General features: G+C 37.9%; 1 protein-coding gene across 1 annotated transcript; it reads right to left on the reverse strand.

Moving 5' to 3' along the window:
* Nucleotides 1-9,381: 9,381 nt before the first annotated feature.
* Nucleotides 9,382-18,878, reverse strand: PUS7L (pseudouridylate synthase 7 like). The gene is made up of 7 exons (XM_017733146.1): nt 18,046-18,878; nt 16,896-17,091; nt 15,081-15,179; nt 13,510-13,591; nt 11,991-12,268; nt 11,155-11,208; nt 9,382-10,531 (listed from the first exon to the last, which is right to left on the reverse strand). The coding sequence occupies exons 1-7, from the start codon at nt 18,216-18,218 to the stop codon at nt 10,208-10,210; spliced, it is 1,206 nt and encodes a 401-aa protein (XP_017588635.1). The 5' UTR covers nt 18,219-18,878; the 3' UTR covers nt 9,382-10,207.
* Nucleotides 18,879-19,560: the final 682 nt, after the last annotated feature.

The following is a 19,560-nucleotide window of genomic DNA, read 5'->3' on the forward strand; positions in this document are numbered from 1 at the left end:
AGGAATGCCTCAGCTTTTAAAGGGAAGGATTCACTATTTTGTCTATTGCTATTCCTACTAAGTTTTTGCCCTGGAAACTCACCTTTTATCCATTAAATTATATCATATCTAAAACCCCTTAAGATAGCCTTTTGCACATTTTCCACTAAAATGTACCAGAATAATCAAGTAAATCTGGTAAATTCTGTTTAGTCTATTGTGCTTACTAAGATATACAAAAGAAATGTTCTATGGAATAAAGTTGTATCATGTACTAATTGTGAACCCTGAAAAAAAGCATATTCATTTTAAAGAGTCTATTAATAGAGATTTGTTTTTATTTCCACTCTGTATGACTGTTTCTAAACAGAAAAATTAAGCCACTAAAAGGAAAAAAAAACAGCAGTAAATTATGCCCACATTCTGATCCCTATTAGTACTGTCATGCAAATTGTTACACTCCAGTAGAATGATCTGTCTGTAGCCGAGATAAGCAGCTCCACATGAATGTAGGGATCCAATGCAGAGATCTTACCACGAAGAGCTAACAAAGAGCCCTGGAAAAGTCCTTCTGCCTCAGACGCTCTGGGTAACCAGAGATAGGTCAGAGAGATCCATGGAAGTGTGCATGCACGTGTGTGCCTGTATGTGCAGCCTCTACTGGAATCTGATTTCTATGAACTGTATCAGTCTGATGTTCTAGGAATAAGGAATGCATATCAAATTATTTTATAGCAAGGATGTACCAATGTGCTTTATAAAACAGAACATCAGGAATGTGACACAATCTTCAGTTTCTCCTCCGTATGTATATTGATGGAAAGCAGCAATTCTTTTGACTCAACACCTTGTTCCAGGGCACTTTGTGCCTACATGGGTCTCTCTGATAATCTCTGTGGTTAGACTCTGTGGCATATAAAATCAAATGCCCTTCCCACACACATACTTTATGAGAATTTGTCTGTCTGGCTCTGATTTTACCTCAATATTCCTTCACAGCCACATGATGGCCTTCCAACAAGAACTTCAGCACAATATGCTATTTTATGCTTTACTCAATTGTTAAAAATATGACAGGCTGGAAATCTCCTAACGCCTAAAAGCAATCTAAATCCTGGAATCAAATTTCTTGTGATAGTCTTACCTTGGATGGACAATTATGCTGATAATAAACTGAAGTATTCTTTTCTGTTCTACCTGCACAAATTTCTGTCTGAAAACAGGAGTGTTATAAAGCACAGAAAATTGTTCATATATTACAGTGAAGAACATAAAAGAGGCTAGTAAATACCAGTGACAGCTGAAGTTCTGACAGTTGAAATGCTAATTGCTTCTTTTCACATATCGTTTCGCAACATTATAAAATTGGAAGAAAATGATGTTAAAAAGCAAACACTGTATGTGATGAAGCAAAGACCTTTGATATAGTATTTTTATAATTATTTCCTGATGTTAACTTAAGAGACCACAGCACAAAACATAGTTGTACCACACAGTAAGGGATTTACCTTCTACATCTGCATTGCTTTAATACATGGGGCAGGAGGGAGAAGTTTTCAAGGATGAAAAGTTTTCACATTCACCTGATTCTCATTTTTCAGTTCATTAGGACTTTTTAAATTCTGAACAGAGCACCACATTTTACTGCATTTTAGGAATAGCACTTCATCTGTTTGCTCAACTAAGCCTTAAAAGCACTAAAGATGAACCTGTCCTTTGAAGATAACAAATCACTTCACAGTTCCTGAACAGCTTCAGCATCAAAAAGGTCCTCAGGGAAAAAGTATCAGCTGTAGGCCAGCTGCTTTGCCAAAGACAATATACCAGCCTTCTGCAAGCCTATTTTTCTTCTGTTTGCTAAGGTCTTTGTTGGGTAAATTCAAGTAGGACAAGCTCTGGGTGCGACTGGGTCTCTTTTTGCTGTCTGACACTCTTGAGCCCGTATTGGAGAGCTCTCAAGAGTTGAAGGGCTGAGCTCAATCAAAAAATGAGGCAGTGGCTTTCTGAACCTATGTCCCTACAGTGAAACGGAACCTCTGCCCTGCAGTTTTACTTCACACAGCTCTTTCTGTACCAGCAAGATGGGAAAGAAATGCCAGCACAGCTATGCAAAGCTGAATGGCCAGTCCCCAAGGCAGGGATGGGCACTGAAGGACCATGACAGGTCCTCTGACTGGAATGATTAACATTAAAAGGTCACAGTTCTGGCTTAGTGGGGCACAAGTTATTTGCTGCATAGGATGGTTCTCAGCATCAGAGAGAGGAATGGCTTCAAATAAAAGGTGAAATTAAGAACTCAGGGTAAAATAAAAGAGTAAAATAACATTAAAATGCATGACGTGGAGAGAAGGGGAAAGGTTGATATATAATGCTTTTCTCCTATTTACTGATTAAAAAATACTAAAAAACCAGCTATAAATTAATAGCAGAACACAATCTTTGGCTTCTTTTGGAAACAAGGAGCATAAAATAAAATGTTTGAATACTATAATCACACTGAGTCTGCTGTGAGAGGGACCCAAATCAAGCTCTTTCTCCATTAGACTGTCTTTTATTTTAAACTGCCCTTTAATCAGCATGTTCTTTGACAGCCCACACCCAACTGTACTATATATTCCCTAAAGTATCTCAGCTGGCTCCTGCCAGTCAAGCTGATGAGGATCTCCACCCAGCTTTTAAGAGAACTGCTATTTCAGAAACCGACTGGTTTCCTTCTTTCAAGCAGATGCAATAGGTGAGTACAAGTCACACTCTGAACGGATACACTGAAAATATGCTGAGAAATATTGAGTGAAATGGGGTGATGACAATTTACACAGATACAGTTTCTTATCTCTTACTGACTTTCTCCTCCTGTATTATTCATTTCCCAGTATCATTCTTTTAACAAACACTGTTTCCTTCTCAGATCATCTCTCTCTCTCCATTCCTGCCTTTCCCAACACCTCTCCACAGAGTATCAATCTTACCAATAATCTCTTCTCATATAGCAGTCATCCCATCCTCCAAAATCATCTCTCTTTCACACTTCTCTTAAAACAGTCGTTGAAAGCATCCAGCCCAAAGGTTTCTTTTTAGCCAGAAAATTTTCCTTGCTCTACACATCCCAAGATGTACTTCCCTAGCTTTGCAGTGAGAAGCTCTCTGAGTAAAGGAGAGGTAGAGGACTCTTGATCTTTAAGAGAGCTTTATAATTTGATGGAGCATATTGTTTTTTTCTCTTCAGAAAACCAAATAGACAAGAGTTCTTTCACAGTAACATTGTATCATACGCAATTCTGGGACAATATGCAAATGATGGGCTGCTTAAGGCATTACTAAAATGTCTGAGTGTGTGTTTATGTGAAAATGTTGTGAAACAGAAAACTACTTTCTGCCTTGGACATTCTGGTAGGAGATAAGTACTATCTATATCAGGTGTCTAGCCAAGATTTCAGGCTTGTGGACAGTGTGAGATGGTGAACTCTGCCATGTAGCTTTTCAGGATTTTTTTAAAGTAACACAGTTTAATGACGTGTCAACCATTTAGCTAAAAAGCATTATTTGCAAGGTGTAAAAGAAGGTGGCTTACAAAGGAAGTGTTGGGATTAATTATATGGTCTGGTTGCAGTGTGTATCATAATCGATGCATGTTAAAACTTGAGTTTGAAGGAGCAACTCTCTTGTCTGTCAGGCAGCCATGCCATGGCCAGAGCTTGTTCCACCGCCCCAGACACGTACAGGGTGGCCAGGGGGCACTGGGCCAGGCCCAGCCCCAGGCAGCAGGCAGAACACCACGGGCAGGAGAGGGGGAATCTGGCACAAGGAGCATCAGGACTAATCGGGGTCGCAGGTGTCTTCAGGACCCAGAGAAATTCAGTGCAGAATCTGAAGCACATTCCGACTCCTAGAAGAAAGACTCCATGTCTCCTTCCTGAAATTCCTTTCCTGCAGGAAAAAACCCATGCTTTTTAAGCCGCCTTTGTGGGATAGCTGTCATCTGAGCTATGTATCCCAGGGAAGTGGGATAAAAACCGAAGACCAAAAGTGCCTGCCTTAATGCAGCATCTGATGTATCCACTAGCAGGTTAGGGTGAAGGTAGGTATTGCATTCCCCAATCATTTTAACCTGGGGGTGGATGGAAGGTGTGCACATCGCTCCAAGGAGCAACTTTAATATTGTCCCTGCTTGGCTCCGTGGGGCACCACGCGCCCCCACAGACGCACGGGTGGGTTCAGTGTTACAGTCGGTAGCAAAGAGTCGAGAAGGGCATTTGTGTGCATTCTGGCAGAAGCATTTATCGCTGCTACACTGTCAAAGGGTCCACAGGCAAATACGAACAGGAGCCCGAAACTCAGAGTTTTATCTGGGGGTGGGGAAAAGGCAGGACCAGGGAACGGGGACCAATGGGGAAGCTCTGGGGGAGTGACGAGGGGTAGAGGCCAACAGCCAACCAGGGAATCCAAACTGGGATAGATTAACAAAACAGAACATGGCAGCCTGGGGGAAGCCTCTTTCTCTCACCATGACCACTAAGTCTCTGGCACCAGAGATTGTCTTACCAAGACCTCTTTCTGTCAGGCCAATCGGCCACCACACAACTTCATGTGTTTTGGCAAGTTTTATCAGACCTTTAGGAGCAAAGTAAGGATTAAATAAAATACATTCTTAACTATATCCAGTTCTAGAACACTCATCTCCAAAAGGGTATATTAAAAACCCGTAAAAGCTAACAGAAGGACAACAAACATTGTAAGTGTGGAATAGCTTCCACAGGAGCAGAGACTGCACAGCTGCACAGTTGTGCTAAGCACCTCATTTAGGAGATACACTTGGGAAGCATACAAATATGTATCCATATACATATGGCTGGATACCAAGGGGGTGGATAGGGATGAGCTCCTTACTGTCCCTTGAACTGAAATGTAGGAGCCAAGGATGATCAAATGAAGTCAGAAGGAACAAGTTTTAAAAACAAAAAAGTAGAACTTAATACAATAGGTAACAAACATGTAACCCCGGGAAGAGGTTGAACATAGTCAAGGGAAGATAAGAAATACTTGGGAAATAAATGCATTAAGAGTTATTAAATAACACCACTCAGGATCAGGAAATCACGTGAACTTAAAATAGTTAGAGGATAAATATCATGCATAGCTTTGACCTTTCCTACATGTCCACTTAAAGGAATCACTGGAGACAGGCTAAGGTACAAGACTGAGCTTTGACCCAAAACACTGGTGTTGTAGAGCACTAAATCCAAATTTAGTTTAATTCTGTGTGTTTGTTTCTAAATAACATCAACACAAAATCACGAAATGATTCTTGTTGTACTTTCAATAGTGAATGGTTTGGACACATATTGTTGGAGTTCTCTGTATGCAGAGTTCTGAAACTTTGCTTATGAGCTCAACACATCTTATGAAATTCAGTAGAGATGTGAAGGTAAAAAGACAAGTGCCTTTTGCTGGGTGTGGGAGAGGGTTTTTTAGTGCAGGAACATTCTGGAAGACAGAACCAATTTTTTTAAATCAGTTATTTCTAAAGCTAATTAAAAACCTTACTGTTCTGAGCAGGGAGAAGCACTTTTAGATAAGCTGAAAATACATTTAAACTGCTGTAATATAAAAGATTGACTTCTGCTAAGCAGAATAAAGTAGCTTCAGATGAAGCTACTGAACATCTGACTTCATTGATTCTGCCTTCCTTGCCAACACAACATTCCCAGACAATGTCTGCATGAGAAAGCTTTTTGGTGTGACAGAAACAGATGAACATACTGGAGCATTGAAATCCCTGGACCTACACAACATTTGGTTCAGTGGTTTTACTCTGGACTAAATGTTGTCCAGGGTCCTCAACAGAACATACACATGTGTAGCATTTGAGACTCTCCAAATGACCAAGCTCTCATTTGGATCCCTGTTTCTCCATCTGGACATGAATATGCTTGGCCTGCAGCTGGAACTCACCTTCTGGTTTTATTTCTTCCAGAAAAAATCTAGATCTGAACCAATGCACTGCAAGGCATGGCCTTAGACTGAAAGAAAGGAAAGTGTTAATAGTTTCTCAGCTTGTTTCCTTGAGTACCTACTATGGGCAGAAGTTCTGCAAGAGAAAGGAGGTTTGTGCTCATCAGCAGGGTGTGGGAGGTCAAATCCCCAGCTGACAGGAACTGGTACTAGGAGAGGTGTTAATGGAGTTTTAATGAGTGAGCTGGGCCAATAATCACACATCTACCTGGCTTCCTAACTGCCTTCATGATAGGAATGTAATTTTGAGCCATCTCCTTCTGAAAGATCTGAAAATTTGTACATTCTTATTGAGGTTCATACTAGTTGTCAAATCTGTAGGGAATGAAAAGTAACAGGATTTCACAGATTAAGAACATTTGCATTTCTCCCATTCAAATGCCCAATTATCTATCATATGTGCTGAAAAAAATCAACTGGTCACTGAACTTAAAACCCCTTTTGTTAGGAACAGAATCAGGAACCCCTCTTCATTAGTACTAGCAAATTGCTTTAAGGATTATCAGAAAAGGATGGTAGCAACAGAAGTGCTTAGTAAAATGAGAGATGACTAACACATGAATCTTTTCCTTAAATTCAGATCAGTGCATAATGATAATCTTCTTTTCTAAATGCAGGGGTGCAGATGTTTTGCTTATAAAGATTATACTTAGGAGGCTGAGTATTGCACTCATACAAAACTCTCTGAATTCAGCTGTTGATGTACACAACCCTGCAAAATAGCTGCTAGGATTAAGAGAATGAATTACAAATAAATAAAATAAAGTAAGAAGGATGTTTATCACATAAACAATCTAACAGCTAACCTGACTTTTCCCTGGTAGAACATTTGTACTCTAGGAATTTAACCTATAGACACACATAATTAGCTCTTTCACCTTAAAGTTGCTGAAAGAATGATTTGCTTAAGAAGATTAGGGTTTTTTGGTGTTCAATAGATGTACTGACAAATGAGCCTAAAATGATTATAAGGGGGCTCTTTTAACACCATCTTCTGATCTTTTATTTTGAAATAGCCTTTCAGTCAAAAACCTTTTAGTCTGACCTTCTGTATTTTTCCAAATCAATGCTCAACTTTTAATACCTTCTGTATACAAATCGTGTATGTGATGAGATGGTTTTCAAGGCTCTTTTCATCCACATGGACGATGACCACAATAGTCTCCTTATATAGAACTTTAGTGCTACTTTATTTCTTCTGCTCATTGTAACTGCATGCAGCTTCCTGTCTGCACTGCAGTACTTCACCATGCCTGTGCTGACAGGACAACTCTTTTTGAACTGTGCTGTACCAAAATCACTTGAGTTAAAAATAATTTTCCAGAAGGGGGGAATTTTAAGGGCAGGTGTAAGACAGAAGAGGTGATACTAAAAAGGAAAGATGGAAGAAAAATGTCTCAGTTGGGTCATAGCTGGGAAATGGATTTTTCCATCATTTTCCCTGTGTACCATAAACTTGAGGTGTGGAGTAAGCACTGTAATAGAGTAAGCATTGTAAGACACCTGCAGTGGCTCTGTGGCTATTGTTTGCATGACAGTCTATTTCCTCATATAAAAGCTAAGGATTGAATACTGGGTTACTGATACAGACTTACAGACTAATCATCTTTTTTAAGGTATAGAATTATCTGGATCCTTCATTGCTAAACAGTTTTATACAAACATTGAAATTAAGTGAGCTTTATTTATATTTTTCCTATTCCTATAATTCTCAAGCTTGGGAAATTTATCCTAGTTAGCTGTTAGCATCATCTGAAAAACTGATGCCACAAACAGAAACCAATTAATATTATTAATTCTTGCTCAGTAAGAGTAGACTTCCCCACTGTAGCTTTAAGTTATGCTGCCATCTACAGATTGAATAAGCACTTGCAATACTCTGCTTAAAATACAGGCAATCCAGGTTGGAAGAGGTTTCAGGCCCCTAGTTCAACACAAAACAATGATAATAATAACAATAATAAAAAAGGAAAAATAATGTGATGCTCCATGCAATTGCTCACCACCCTCTGTTTGATGCCAGACCTCCCCTTCCGAACACAGATCGGCTCCCCTCAGTTTATATACTGGGCATGATGTTCTGTGGTGTGGAATATCCCTTTGGTCATTTGGGCTCACCTGCCCCAGCTATGCTCTCTCCCAGTTTCCTTTGTGTACCTCCTCACTGGCAGAGCATGAGACAAGAAAAAAGCCCTTGACTCAGGATAAACACAACTTAGCAAAAAACCAAATCGTCAGTGTGTTATCAATACCATTCTCATTCTGAATCCAAAATACAGCACTGTAACAGCTACTGAGAAGAAATTAACTTTACCCTAGCTGAAACCAGGAGAGTTGCTAAGAGTTTTATCCCATTTGTTCTTACAAACCTCCTCAGATGGAGGCTGCACTGCCTCTGGGCAACCTGTTCCACTGCCTGACTGTCATCACAGGTAAAAAGTTCTTCCTTTCAACCATTCTATATCTCATTTCAATTAGGCTCGTTGTCTCTCGTTCTCCTGCCCCACACACTATGAAGATCCTGGCTCTGCCTTCTTGCTAACCTCCTCATAGGTACTGGTGAAATGCTGTTGATTCACCCCCAAACTATGTCTTCTCCAAGTTGATGAAGCCCAGGTCCTTCAGCATCTCCTTAAATGACAAGGGCTTCAGTGCACTAAGAGCTCAGGGGCCCTTTGCTGAACTTGGTCCAGTTCTTGTATGTTTTTCTTGTGCTGGGGACCAAAACTGATTGTAAAAGTTAAATGTGGTTGAACAAGTGCTGAAAATTTGGATGTAATACCTTCCCGTGATCTATTGGTTGTGTCCCTACTAACCTGTTTCAGGAGGCTGTTGGCCATTCTTGCTGCCAAGGAACAGAGCTGAACAGGGCCCATGTTCAGCTGCCCACCAGGTCCCTGGGGCCACTCCTGCAGAGCTGCTCTGCAGGCTGGGCTGCTGCCTTGGCACTTCCTTCCCACAGGCAGCCCTTTGCACTTGTCCTTGTTGAGTGTCATACAGTTCCTGTTGGCCTCTTCCTTCAGCATGTCTAGGCTGCCCTGAACAGCAGCCTGACCTTCTAGAATATCATCCATTTGTTCCCTTTATTTAGTGTAATCTGCAGATTCAATGAAGGCGAATTCCATCCACTCCTCCAGACTACTGATAAAGACATGAAGCAGGATGGGGCCCAGAAGACACCCCAGTGACACTTACTCCTGGGAAGGTGTGACCCATTAACCACTCCTCTCTGAGCCTCATCATCCAATCACATTTTCATTCATCTGGTTGTCCACCCATCCAAACCCCATTGTCCTAACTTGGTTTCACAAATATTGTGGTACTGTGGCAAACAGACAAGGTAAATGATGGTTTTTTGTTCTCCCCTTTTTCACAAATCCACTCATTTTATCACAGTTAACTGCCTTTTATTTTCTTAATCAAGAAGAAAATAGACAAGTTTTTTTTTCCAAAGTTGGTTAATATTTTTTTGTGCTACCATAAGGCTTCACAGTAACAGGAACAGGGTCTGCATCCTGTAAACAATGTTACATGGTTTTGGTTTTATTATAAATGTTTTTTCAGTGATGTCAAGTACTCGCCTGATCTCGCAGAGCTTATTGAAATAGGCACTACCAGTTATGCACTACTGAATCCTGGAATTGTCAGCATTAACTTAATTTGGGGCATTCATCGAATTTCTGATAAAGCAACAGACAACTTGTCACTGTTGATTCAGGACTTTTATCTTTTAACACTAAGTACCTGAACACAATGAAAACACAATATATTTAGCAAACCTTGGTACAACAACTTTTCAGTTAGAAACCTTTAGGCTGTAAACTTGTAACATTATTGCTCAAATAGCATTTAGTATAAAACATTTTTTAAAAATACTATAAATTACAAGATACATTTGTTTCCTGCAAATGCTTTTCCAGGACTTAACTTTGCAAGCCAGATATCTATGCAAATAGGAAATTCATGCTGGCTGCCCACAGTTTCTTTACGTTCTGTTAGACCTGCCTGGTGTAACAGAGTTTTACTTCAATGGAGTTTGGAGTGTTTTTGAAACATTCCAAAGGATTTCGGTAAAGTTTTTTTTCCTAATCTGTATGAATCTCAATCTACAGATTTTTCCTGTTCATGAACCTGTTATTCACCCTTATGTTCTTGGCATTACATGTAAAATATCAACAGTGTACAATATTCCTGCAATCTTTCATTAAGTGGAATCTTAAAAGTCACATTTCATTATTTCTCTCAGACAGACTGTTGCATAACATGAAGGATCAAGGTCAAATGATATATGAAGAGAGACTTTCAAATCATTCAGATGGTTGTCCTCAATTTTGCTCTCTTTTTCACTACCTTCCAAAAAATATGAGAGATTCTGAACATTTTTCAAAATGAGTCTGTAGCATCCAGGTATATTCAGCTGTAATGGAGAAACTCTGAATTTGCACAACTCCAGCTCATCCTTAGAAAGTCTTTCATGGTACCATTGTCCAACTTTATTACTCGGATACTTGATACTATGTCCCACCATTGGAAGAACCACCTTCAAAGGAAAAAACAAAACAAATGTATTTGAGGTAACGCTCACCCATTCCCCTTTAAATAAATGTGATCATTTTAAATGTGTTCAAGCCTTGTGTTTTGGGGCCTGAAATAGTAAACCAGCAGTTTCTCTTGTGAAATGAAGCTGTGCATGGCAGGTATATTGAATGTAATTAAAGCAGAAAAAATAATCAATGTATTAGGATTCCTAAAACAAACTAGAAATATATAAATATGAATTTTCTTGCTTGCTGGGAAAAATACAGCAGTAAAGAGATTCGGTTGCCATATATTCAGTTGCCATGCAAGACTTCACAACTACACTCTGAAACTTTCAAAAATTAGAACGTCAACTGCTTCTGAAAGTTTTTCCCAGAAGACTGAAATCTTTTCCAAAGTATTCAGTTTCAGGATAAATATTGCCATGCTGCAAATGACACTGTATTTATTTCCACTACCAAGTAAATTTGTTATGAGAGTGAAGATTAGTTCACATGTGTTTTCTTCAATGAGCATTCTGGCAGGGAAGAAGATTGCACCAGATAAATTAGTCACATTATTTAAAACAAAGCATTTTAATCAAATAAAGAGATCAACAACTCAGAATTTTTCATACAGACTTACTTGGTATATAGAATATTTGTTAGCTGATTCTTCTGAAGCAGTGACTACATGGACCTGACAAGAAATTTAAGAAGAAAAAAACACCAACCTTTTAAAAAGTAAAAACATATGCTGTATTTTAGGAATTACGCACTGTACTCACAAACTTGCAAAGAATACTAAGGTTATTTAACTACTGCAAGGGAAATAAACTCAGATATGAAAAAATCTTAAGATATGCTTAATATAAAGTACCTTGCCCTTTACTACTTTACCAAGAAGACTGCTGCATTTTTTGAACAACTGTTACCAGTTTAGACCCAGCATCAGTGAAATTGTGCTAAACAATGCTTTGCCTCTGTAGCTGCAACAAGATTATCAGTTCAGTCTGAGGCCACCTTTCACCCTGGACTTACACTCAGCAATGTGCATAGGAAAGGCCTGATGTGGAGAGCAAGACTCAGATCTGCACTGACTGGTAATATGGGCACACCCAGAGCCCACTCTGAGGGTTTTCCCCAGTCAGATCCTAAGAAGAGCATTATATACCATAGAGAGTAAATCTTATGTGTATCATTTCTGACATTCTGTTCCTTCCTCTCACTTGAATAAAATGAACAGCCAAAACAGATAAAAGCTGCTAATCATTTGTCTAGCTCGTAAGTCTATTTATGGTGAAACAAAAAAAATCCTACATCATGTTTTCCAACTTTGTCACAAATATTAAATATTTCAATGAATGAACCAAAATAAAGGCATTAGAGTATGTCTGCTTATGTATTCAAGTGCATTAAGTTGTTTGGGGTTTTTTGTTGTTGTTGTTTTCTTTTTACAAGAACTACTTTGGGAAGACTCACCTTGTCATTTAGGGAAATGCTTTCATCATTTTCTTCCATGAAAACAAGATCACCCTCAACCACTTTTGAGCCATAAGTCTTCAGCCTATATGATGCTGCTTCATTCCAAATTTTACTGCAATAAGCATGGACATAGAATATGCGCAAGGAATGAGGAATGTTGAGCCATCCTTTGGTACAACCTTCATGATTTACACCATAGCGATTTAAAGCTCGTAGCAGCATCTTCTCTCTTACTTTAAATTCTGGCAGCATCACAAGTGTGCCCTTTGCATCTTCTGATATAAACAAAAATAACCATGTCAGTTATCCCTGATTATTCAAATATTACCTGACACTTAAGAAGATGAAATAATCAAATATGGAAAAAAGGTGTCAGTCTACTATCTCAATGCTTTGATTATTTCCTTTCCTTCAATGTGTCATATTAGACAAATTTCATCTCATATGCCTACCAGCACAGAACCATGAATTTTATTCTGTTTCATGCAGTATAAATTAAATTACCTGTCATTCAGTTATTTGGCCTAGTTTGAAAAAAATTTTTTTTTAGAAACTTACTTTATCACTCCAAGGGCTTTTTTTGAACCAGGTAACTGAAAGTAAAAACCAAGCTGTAAAAGAACATTAAAATCTCTACTTCTGGTCATTTGGAAATATGTATTTCACAGCAGGTAAAAAACATGTCTTTATTTTAAAGGTAAAAATTACATTAGCCTCAGGGAAGTCTGATCCTTAACCAAAATGAAAATACATTTAATTGGATTTGTGCTACATTGTATAAATATATTTAAAATTTTATGGGGGTTTTTTCATGTTACAAGTGATTACCTAACAAAGCCTTTTGCACTGACTTCTACATTTGCTTTCAGGAAAAGGCAAGCAGCTGCTTTCAGGGTCCATGTCAATGTTTTTCCATGCATCATACAGCCATGTACAGAACAGAATCATTCATCTTACATTTTTTTTGTGAAACCAAACATATCTTTGTCTTTTGAAGCTATATATCATAGTTGTTTTGTCAATCTACAGTGATAAGCAGGCTAATAGGTGTGGAATATTTTAAAAGAAAAATATATTTGCAGTTGAGAGCAACTTCAAATTGGAGAGAAAGTTCAGATAAATGATAAAAGCAATAAATATGGCAAACAGAGCACTTTACTTAGCACACTCCTGCCTTTGACATACTTCGTTGATTTTAGTTCAAGAAAGAAAGAAAGTAGATGTGTTAAGTGCTGAGTATGAGTTGGGTGCCACATTCCCGTATACTTCCCTCACTAGGGAGAAGAAGTTCACTATCCAAAAGCAGACAGATGGAAGGAGGCCAAAACTCCTCTGATAAATCTTAAGTCTTTTCCAGCATTATGATATACAGCATTTGCAACTCTGTTGAGTTTCACAGAATGAAGTGTAAGTGGCATAAAGAGTAGGAAAAAAAAGTATCTCCCTGTGCAGCAACACCTTACTACCTCACAATATCAACTCTGCATAAATATATGGACAATTTAAGTGGACATACCAGTTTGAAGAAAGTATCTTTTTGCATTGTTTACAGGATCATCAGTATCTTCGGGTGTGAAAAATAATTTCACAGCTTTCACCTTAAAAGAATAATTTTTTTTTTCAGTTAAATATAACTATTTGTCAGCTAAAGAGATAATCATGCATCCAATTCTGTCTTAACATATTCTGCAAGCTCTCAAAATTAAATCAGTTCTTTAGTGTCAAAGTCAAATTCTCCCTTTCACAGAAGATCCCATGAACCACAGAACAATGTGTTGTGTCCCTTCTCACATTAAAAACAGGTTTTAGTCACCCAGAAAACATAAGACAGTTTTCAAAGATCTGTGAGAAACCAGTCACTTTCTTGGTCATCCAGTTCAAACTTCTCCACTTGAAATTGTCATCATTTTATCCTGAACAGGAAGGCTCCTTCCTTCCATCCTGCATGCTTCCTGCAAAATTTAGACTGAACACTTTCCACAGTCTCATACAGAGGGGCAACCTTTTTTTTTTTTTTCAATACTGTATTTACAGATTTTAAATCTGTATTAGGTCAGATGACACTGTGACAAGGACAACTACAGGAATCTCTGCTGCTTGCAACATCAGAGGAGCTGCTCAATTTGCTAGTACTTCTACCAACCTGCGACACATGGCTCTTGTCCTCCTCTGTACTGGACTGTGCAAGCACATACTGGCACATTTTTAATATTAAAAAAAAAAAAAGTTCCTACCTATTTTAAATTAAAGTAACTACATTAAAACTAAAGATTTAAATCATTACTCCTCAGGGACTGGCACCTGGTTCAACTGCTATCTGATGTCAGATACATCAATAGTAACTTTTATGGGCTGCCCTCAAATTTTGACTCTTCTATTTGAAAGATAAGTTTTCCTGACTTTTCTCAGAATCAAAACAAGATTAGAAGAAAAGGATACTCAAGTATCCTTTTGACTTTGTAGTGCCTGATTAGTCTTTTCACCTGTGACAAATACTATACCACATACATTTAAAAGTACATTACTCTTATCCTATGAATTATTACTTAATAAGCTCAGAACTGAGAGTTAGGGAAAATAGTCTAGGAATAATGGAAAGCAGCAATCTCTTTCATATAGAAAATAAATTACTGCAGTATTGAAAAAGCAAATCCTTTCTTATGAACTTATGTGTGTTTTTAAGAAGTAAACAGACCCCCAGCACGATAAAGAAGCTACAGTTTGGAGGCGATCAGGATCATGAATAAACACTGTATGAAGACTGATTCTTTTCAGTGTTTAAACCCTTTATGGAATGCAACCACTTTCCTGCCAAGTGGCATGATGACAATCCAAATCACATTCCAATCACAGACAGAACTATCACCCCAGAACTATTTAAAACTTCACTTGCTGTTTAAAAAAGGTTTTTATTTTCAGTAGGAATATCTTCGTGCTTATGTTGTGATCTAGCAATTGCTTCCAGCACACAGATGCGTTTATCTCACAAATGAAATTGTTCACTGAGGTCAACTCCAGTGCTAGATATTGCAACAGTAATATGAAATTCTCTTGACAGTAAGTACCCAAATTACAAAATGGAAATACCATATTTTCATTCAGTAAAGCCAATCCTATTTGATCTGTCTGAACAATTTGTCCTTGTCCAAACCGCTGAGGTCCGTAGTAATTTACAAAACCTTTTGTCTATAATGAGAAAGAATAAATAAATATGCTACATGCATGAAAGTACAATATGATTAATAAGACCAGGCATACAACACACATACATCTATATTTACATTCAAAATGCATAAAACCAGGACTTTTAAATCAGAAGTAACATGGAACAAAAGCATAACTCATAATTCATTACCATATTTTGGCACTTAAGTTAGAAACATCTAAAAAGATTATCAAGTTCTACCATTGTCTTCACATCATTAAAAAGGTCACAAGTAAATGAAATAAAATTATTTCTATATAGTTAATTATTATAAATACTACTACAGGTCAAGTCAAAGTAATTAAGCTTTTTAAATATGTCAGATCATGAAATCTCTACTCAAGCAAATGCAGCACAGGTAATGAACAGTAACCACTGTTGGATATTTTTTCTTAAAAACACTAATCTTTTTCACATGAGATAATTTCTATTATTATTGCAATATAAAGGTCAAGAATGAGCACTTCTGCTAACTGGGATTTTAAATCTCCTGATGAGTTCTAGGTCACATGTGAGAAGTAAAATCACAGTCATGTGACCCAAGGAGCACACCTTTTTCTAGAAAATAGTAAGTATACATAGAGTAGACAAACAAAAACATATGATATTTGTTTTTCAAATGGTTATTCAGTTAAAATTTTATAATCTTTGGGCATCTGTAGGTCCCATACACAATTCTGCTTTTACAGAAGATGAAAAATTCATCTTTTGGATTAATACATATCCTGTTTTGTCACACATCATCTGACCAGTAAGGTAAATGTAATAAAGCAAGGCACACAATCATAGGAATTTGTGTTCATTTTCCAAATAGCAAAACAAAACAAGTCAGATGGAGCAGAGAGAAGAAAGCATTAGAGTACCAGCTGAATGCTTTTCTCAATAATAAAATTAATTTCTAAAATACATGTAATGTATTTTGCTTTTGCACACTGGGTAGTTTTTATTCAAGACTTTATTCCTGGATTAATCTTCTTAAAGCAGTTTATATTATAGTTATTACTTAGAAAGATTGAGCAGGAAAATCAATACTGTAAAAAACATCTACAGGTTTTCCCTTCCATTATTTGCTTTTATTTTTGTTAGTAGTTTAAGAATGTCTGATGATAGGCGTTTTCTTCAGGGACTAAGGAAAACAGAATCAAAATCCACTGCATTTCAGGGGAATCTTCTTTCTCAGAAATGGACTTTCTACATATATTCACACCAATAATGTTTTTCACCCAAGCCAACCAAGCATGTTCCTCACATGACCAAAAAAGGCAACCAGCTGTCATGTGCACTGAGCATATGCATGCATATACACGTATTACATACACATTATATAGATGTGTAAGTACATTTTCCCCCTTCATCTGCCACAGTGAGACCCATCACTTTGGTTGGCCTCAGGTCTGTGCACCAATGGCTCTTACATCCATGCTCATTTGTTACTGAATTCCTCTTGCCTTTTGCTGCACCACTCTGGGGTCTCTGGTCTGTAACACAGAATCAATTCACTTGTGGTCCCTCCTTGGAAGGCACTTTTACTCCTGATCCCTTAAGCAATGCAGGAAAGACATAAAACTGCAAAAAGCACCAAACTTGGGAAATACTGCCATTATTGTGCTATTACAAACATTTTCCTCAAAAGTACTTTTTATAACAGCAAAGAATTAAAACTCTGTTCATTATCAGCAACCATATGTCTTTCTTACCTCAACATTTTCCATTGCTTCAGATATTCTGTCCTTCAAATCTGCAGAAGAGTCATGACTGTGGTTTTGGAGATCTCTCACAACTATGTCAAAGTGATTGCCCTTCAGCTGACCAAGTCTGAGGTGCTGGTATGCTGAACGGATGTTGTATATTCTCATGCCCTTTTTTTCCATTTTGTTTCCAATTTCTTTCAACCTGAATAAATAATTGGGAGAAATTATGAACCATCCTCTACTAAAGCTATACAGCTTCCAAGGAATGTCTTATTCACCTTTGCACTGATATCAAAAACACTTAAATTAAAATGAGATGTCAAACAATTATTATAAGAAAACCAAATCAAATGCAGAGATAGAAATCTTAAAATTTAGTTATAAACCAGAAATGCTTTTTAAATGTTTGCATCATTGGCACTGAAATGATATTGACAGATGCTGGAATGAAGCAATTCATCAAACTTTCTCAAAGAAACTGCACTGAATTTTTGATTTTTTAAATTGAAAAACTAGTCATTTTTTTTACTCTTCATTCTTCAAAACCTGTTTTTCATTAAAGACAAAGGAAAAGGAAAAGAAAAGGTAATGTGCTCTAGCAGACTCCAAAACACAATTGCTCTTTCTCAGTCAGCCTTAACAAAAACAAACTCAGTGTACTGATTCTCTGGGTGTGCTCACATATGCTTGTAATTGGAAACATAGCTGACAGTTCAAATACTTGCCCTTTAAAATATCCACTCAACCTCTTTGTTCTTATGTGTAAATAAGTCATTCGAATCAAAGGAAACTTTCAGCATAAGAGCTTAAATTCTAAGCAATATTTCAATAACTTTATAACTGCTTATTTATAAAAATTATTTATTCTCCTGCTGTGTGGATGCATTTACCTATTCTTCTTCATCATTTAAACACTAATGCAATGTTTTGCTAATTATCTCTTGGACAACTAGCCTTACAGTCCCGTTTGCAGTGGAATTTTACCATTGACTTCAGTGCTAAGCTGCAATTCCCTAAAGCCACAAAAGATCCACTGTGCTCTATACAGGCAAAGGGAAGACAAATCAGTAAGAACATTCCAAGAGACCATACCATGTTGATACTTATTAACACAAAAAACTATGTGCTAAACTGATTGTACCCAGATTCTAAGTACCTCTCAGGAGTCACCTTCTTCACAACCATCGGTTGCAAAGTGATAGCCTTCTTATCTTTGATGCCAGTGTAACTGAAGTCTGAAGGAAGCACATCAAGTTCAGCTGCCAACAAGCCGATTGCTTCTAGCGTTTCTAGATTTTCTTTCTGAAGGGTGAAAGCTGAAAAAATCATCTCAGAATTATTAGGAACTTGCCTTTATGTTTCAGCGTTCTGCCATGACAGACGGGCAGGTTCTTCCCCTCAAACTGTAACAGCATGGAAACTGCAAAGAAACTGTCCTCCTACCCCACAAAACTAAAGTAAATGGGACTTTTACAGCACAGCAGGACAAAAAAAAAAAACAACGCTGTACACAAAACTCAGACCAACCAAAAACCCCTGATACCTTTAAAAATAGTACCTCATAAAATGCAACACAATTCAACAAACATGCATTAGTGTATTGCAGGAAACATTCTCTGTACCAGAAACTGCTTTAAAGAATGAGATCACAAGTCAAATTTGACCTTACTAACTTGTTCAGTATCTAGATGCACCTCCTAAAATCCCACAATTACTTTCAAGGGAAAGCTATCACAGTGGGAACGCCACCTAGTTAGTTAGTGGCTACAATCAAAAGAATTGTAACCATTATCACCAAGCAGTTTATGTCAAATCGCTACAGTAACTTGATTCATGCATTTAATTCTCCAGGGATGTAACACCACTGCATTGATAATGATGCATTCAACATAAACAATGGGTTGACCAGGCCTATGTGTCATACAAAAATGATCCTGAGTTTCAGTCTTTCTACAGAACAGCATAATGCCTGCCATCTTCACTAAAAATGTAGTATTTACCTGTATAAACATCTTGCTTCTCCTGAAAACCACCAGCAGACCTTTTTCTGGACCATTTTTTTTCTCGAAAACGTACCATTATTGACATATTTGGCTGATCATTGACATTTGTCACAGTAAAAGATTTTGTTTCTAAAAGCTTTCCAAATTTTCTATTAATAAAGTGATGAACTATTTTTCTGTGCTCTTTGTTTCCATCAGGCTCAAAGGAAAATGTAGAATTTTCTATCTTTGCATCTAAAAATTTAAAGAAATCACTTGCTTCCTTTTCAGTCACTAATTGACAAAGTTCTCTGTAATCAGGATTTCCTTTTACAATCATTTCATTGTCTTTTGTAACAGTGACTAGAAAGGGGAATTTCTGCCTAACGGCACTGTGTAAATCAGCTCGAATTTTCTTGTCCAGCCTACGTCCTAGCGAGAATTCCCTAGTACCAGCGTCCGCACTGTTTTCCAAGCCCCACGCATCCTTCAGATCACAGGCAAATTTGTTGAGCAGCTCGCTCACGGGCTTGTCGAGTAAGGACTCCAACACAGGGGCTTCCCCGAGGCCGGACTGCAGCTCGGGGTCTCCCTCACGCTCAGTTTCGCCAGGGGATGCAGCACAGCCGCCTCCCGCCCGGCTTGGGCTGCGCCCCGGGGGCCCGGGGGCGGCATCGCGGGGGCACCCA

This window comes from Corvus brachyrhynchos, unplaced genomic scaffold (genome assembly GCF_000691975.1).
Source record: "Corvus brachyrhynchos isolate BGI_N302 unplaced genomic scaffold, ASM69197v1 scaffold32, whole genome shotgun sequence".
Classification (NCBI taxonomy): domain Eukaryota; kingdom Metazoa; phylum Chordata; class Aves; order Passeriformes; family Corvidae; genus Corvus; species Corvus brachyrhynchos.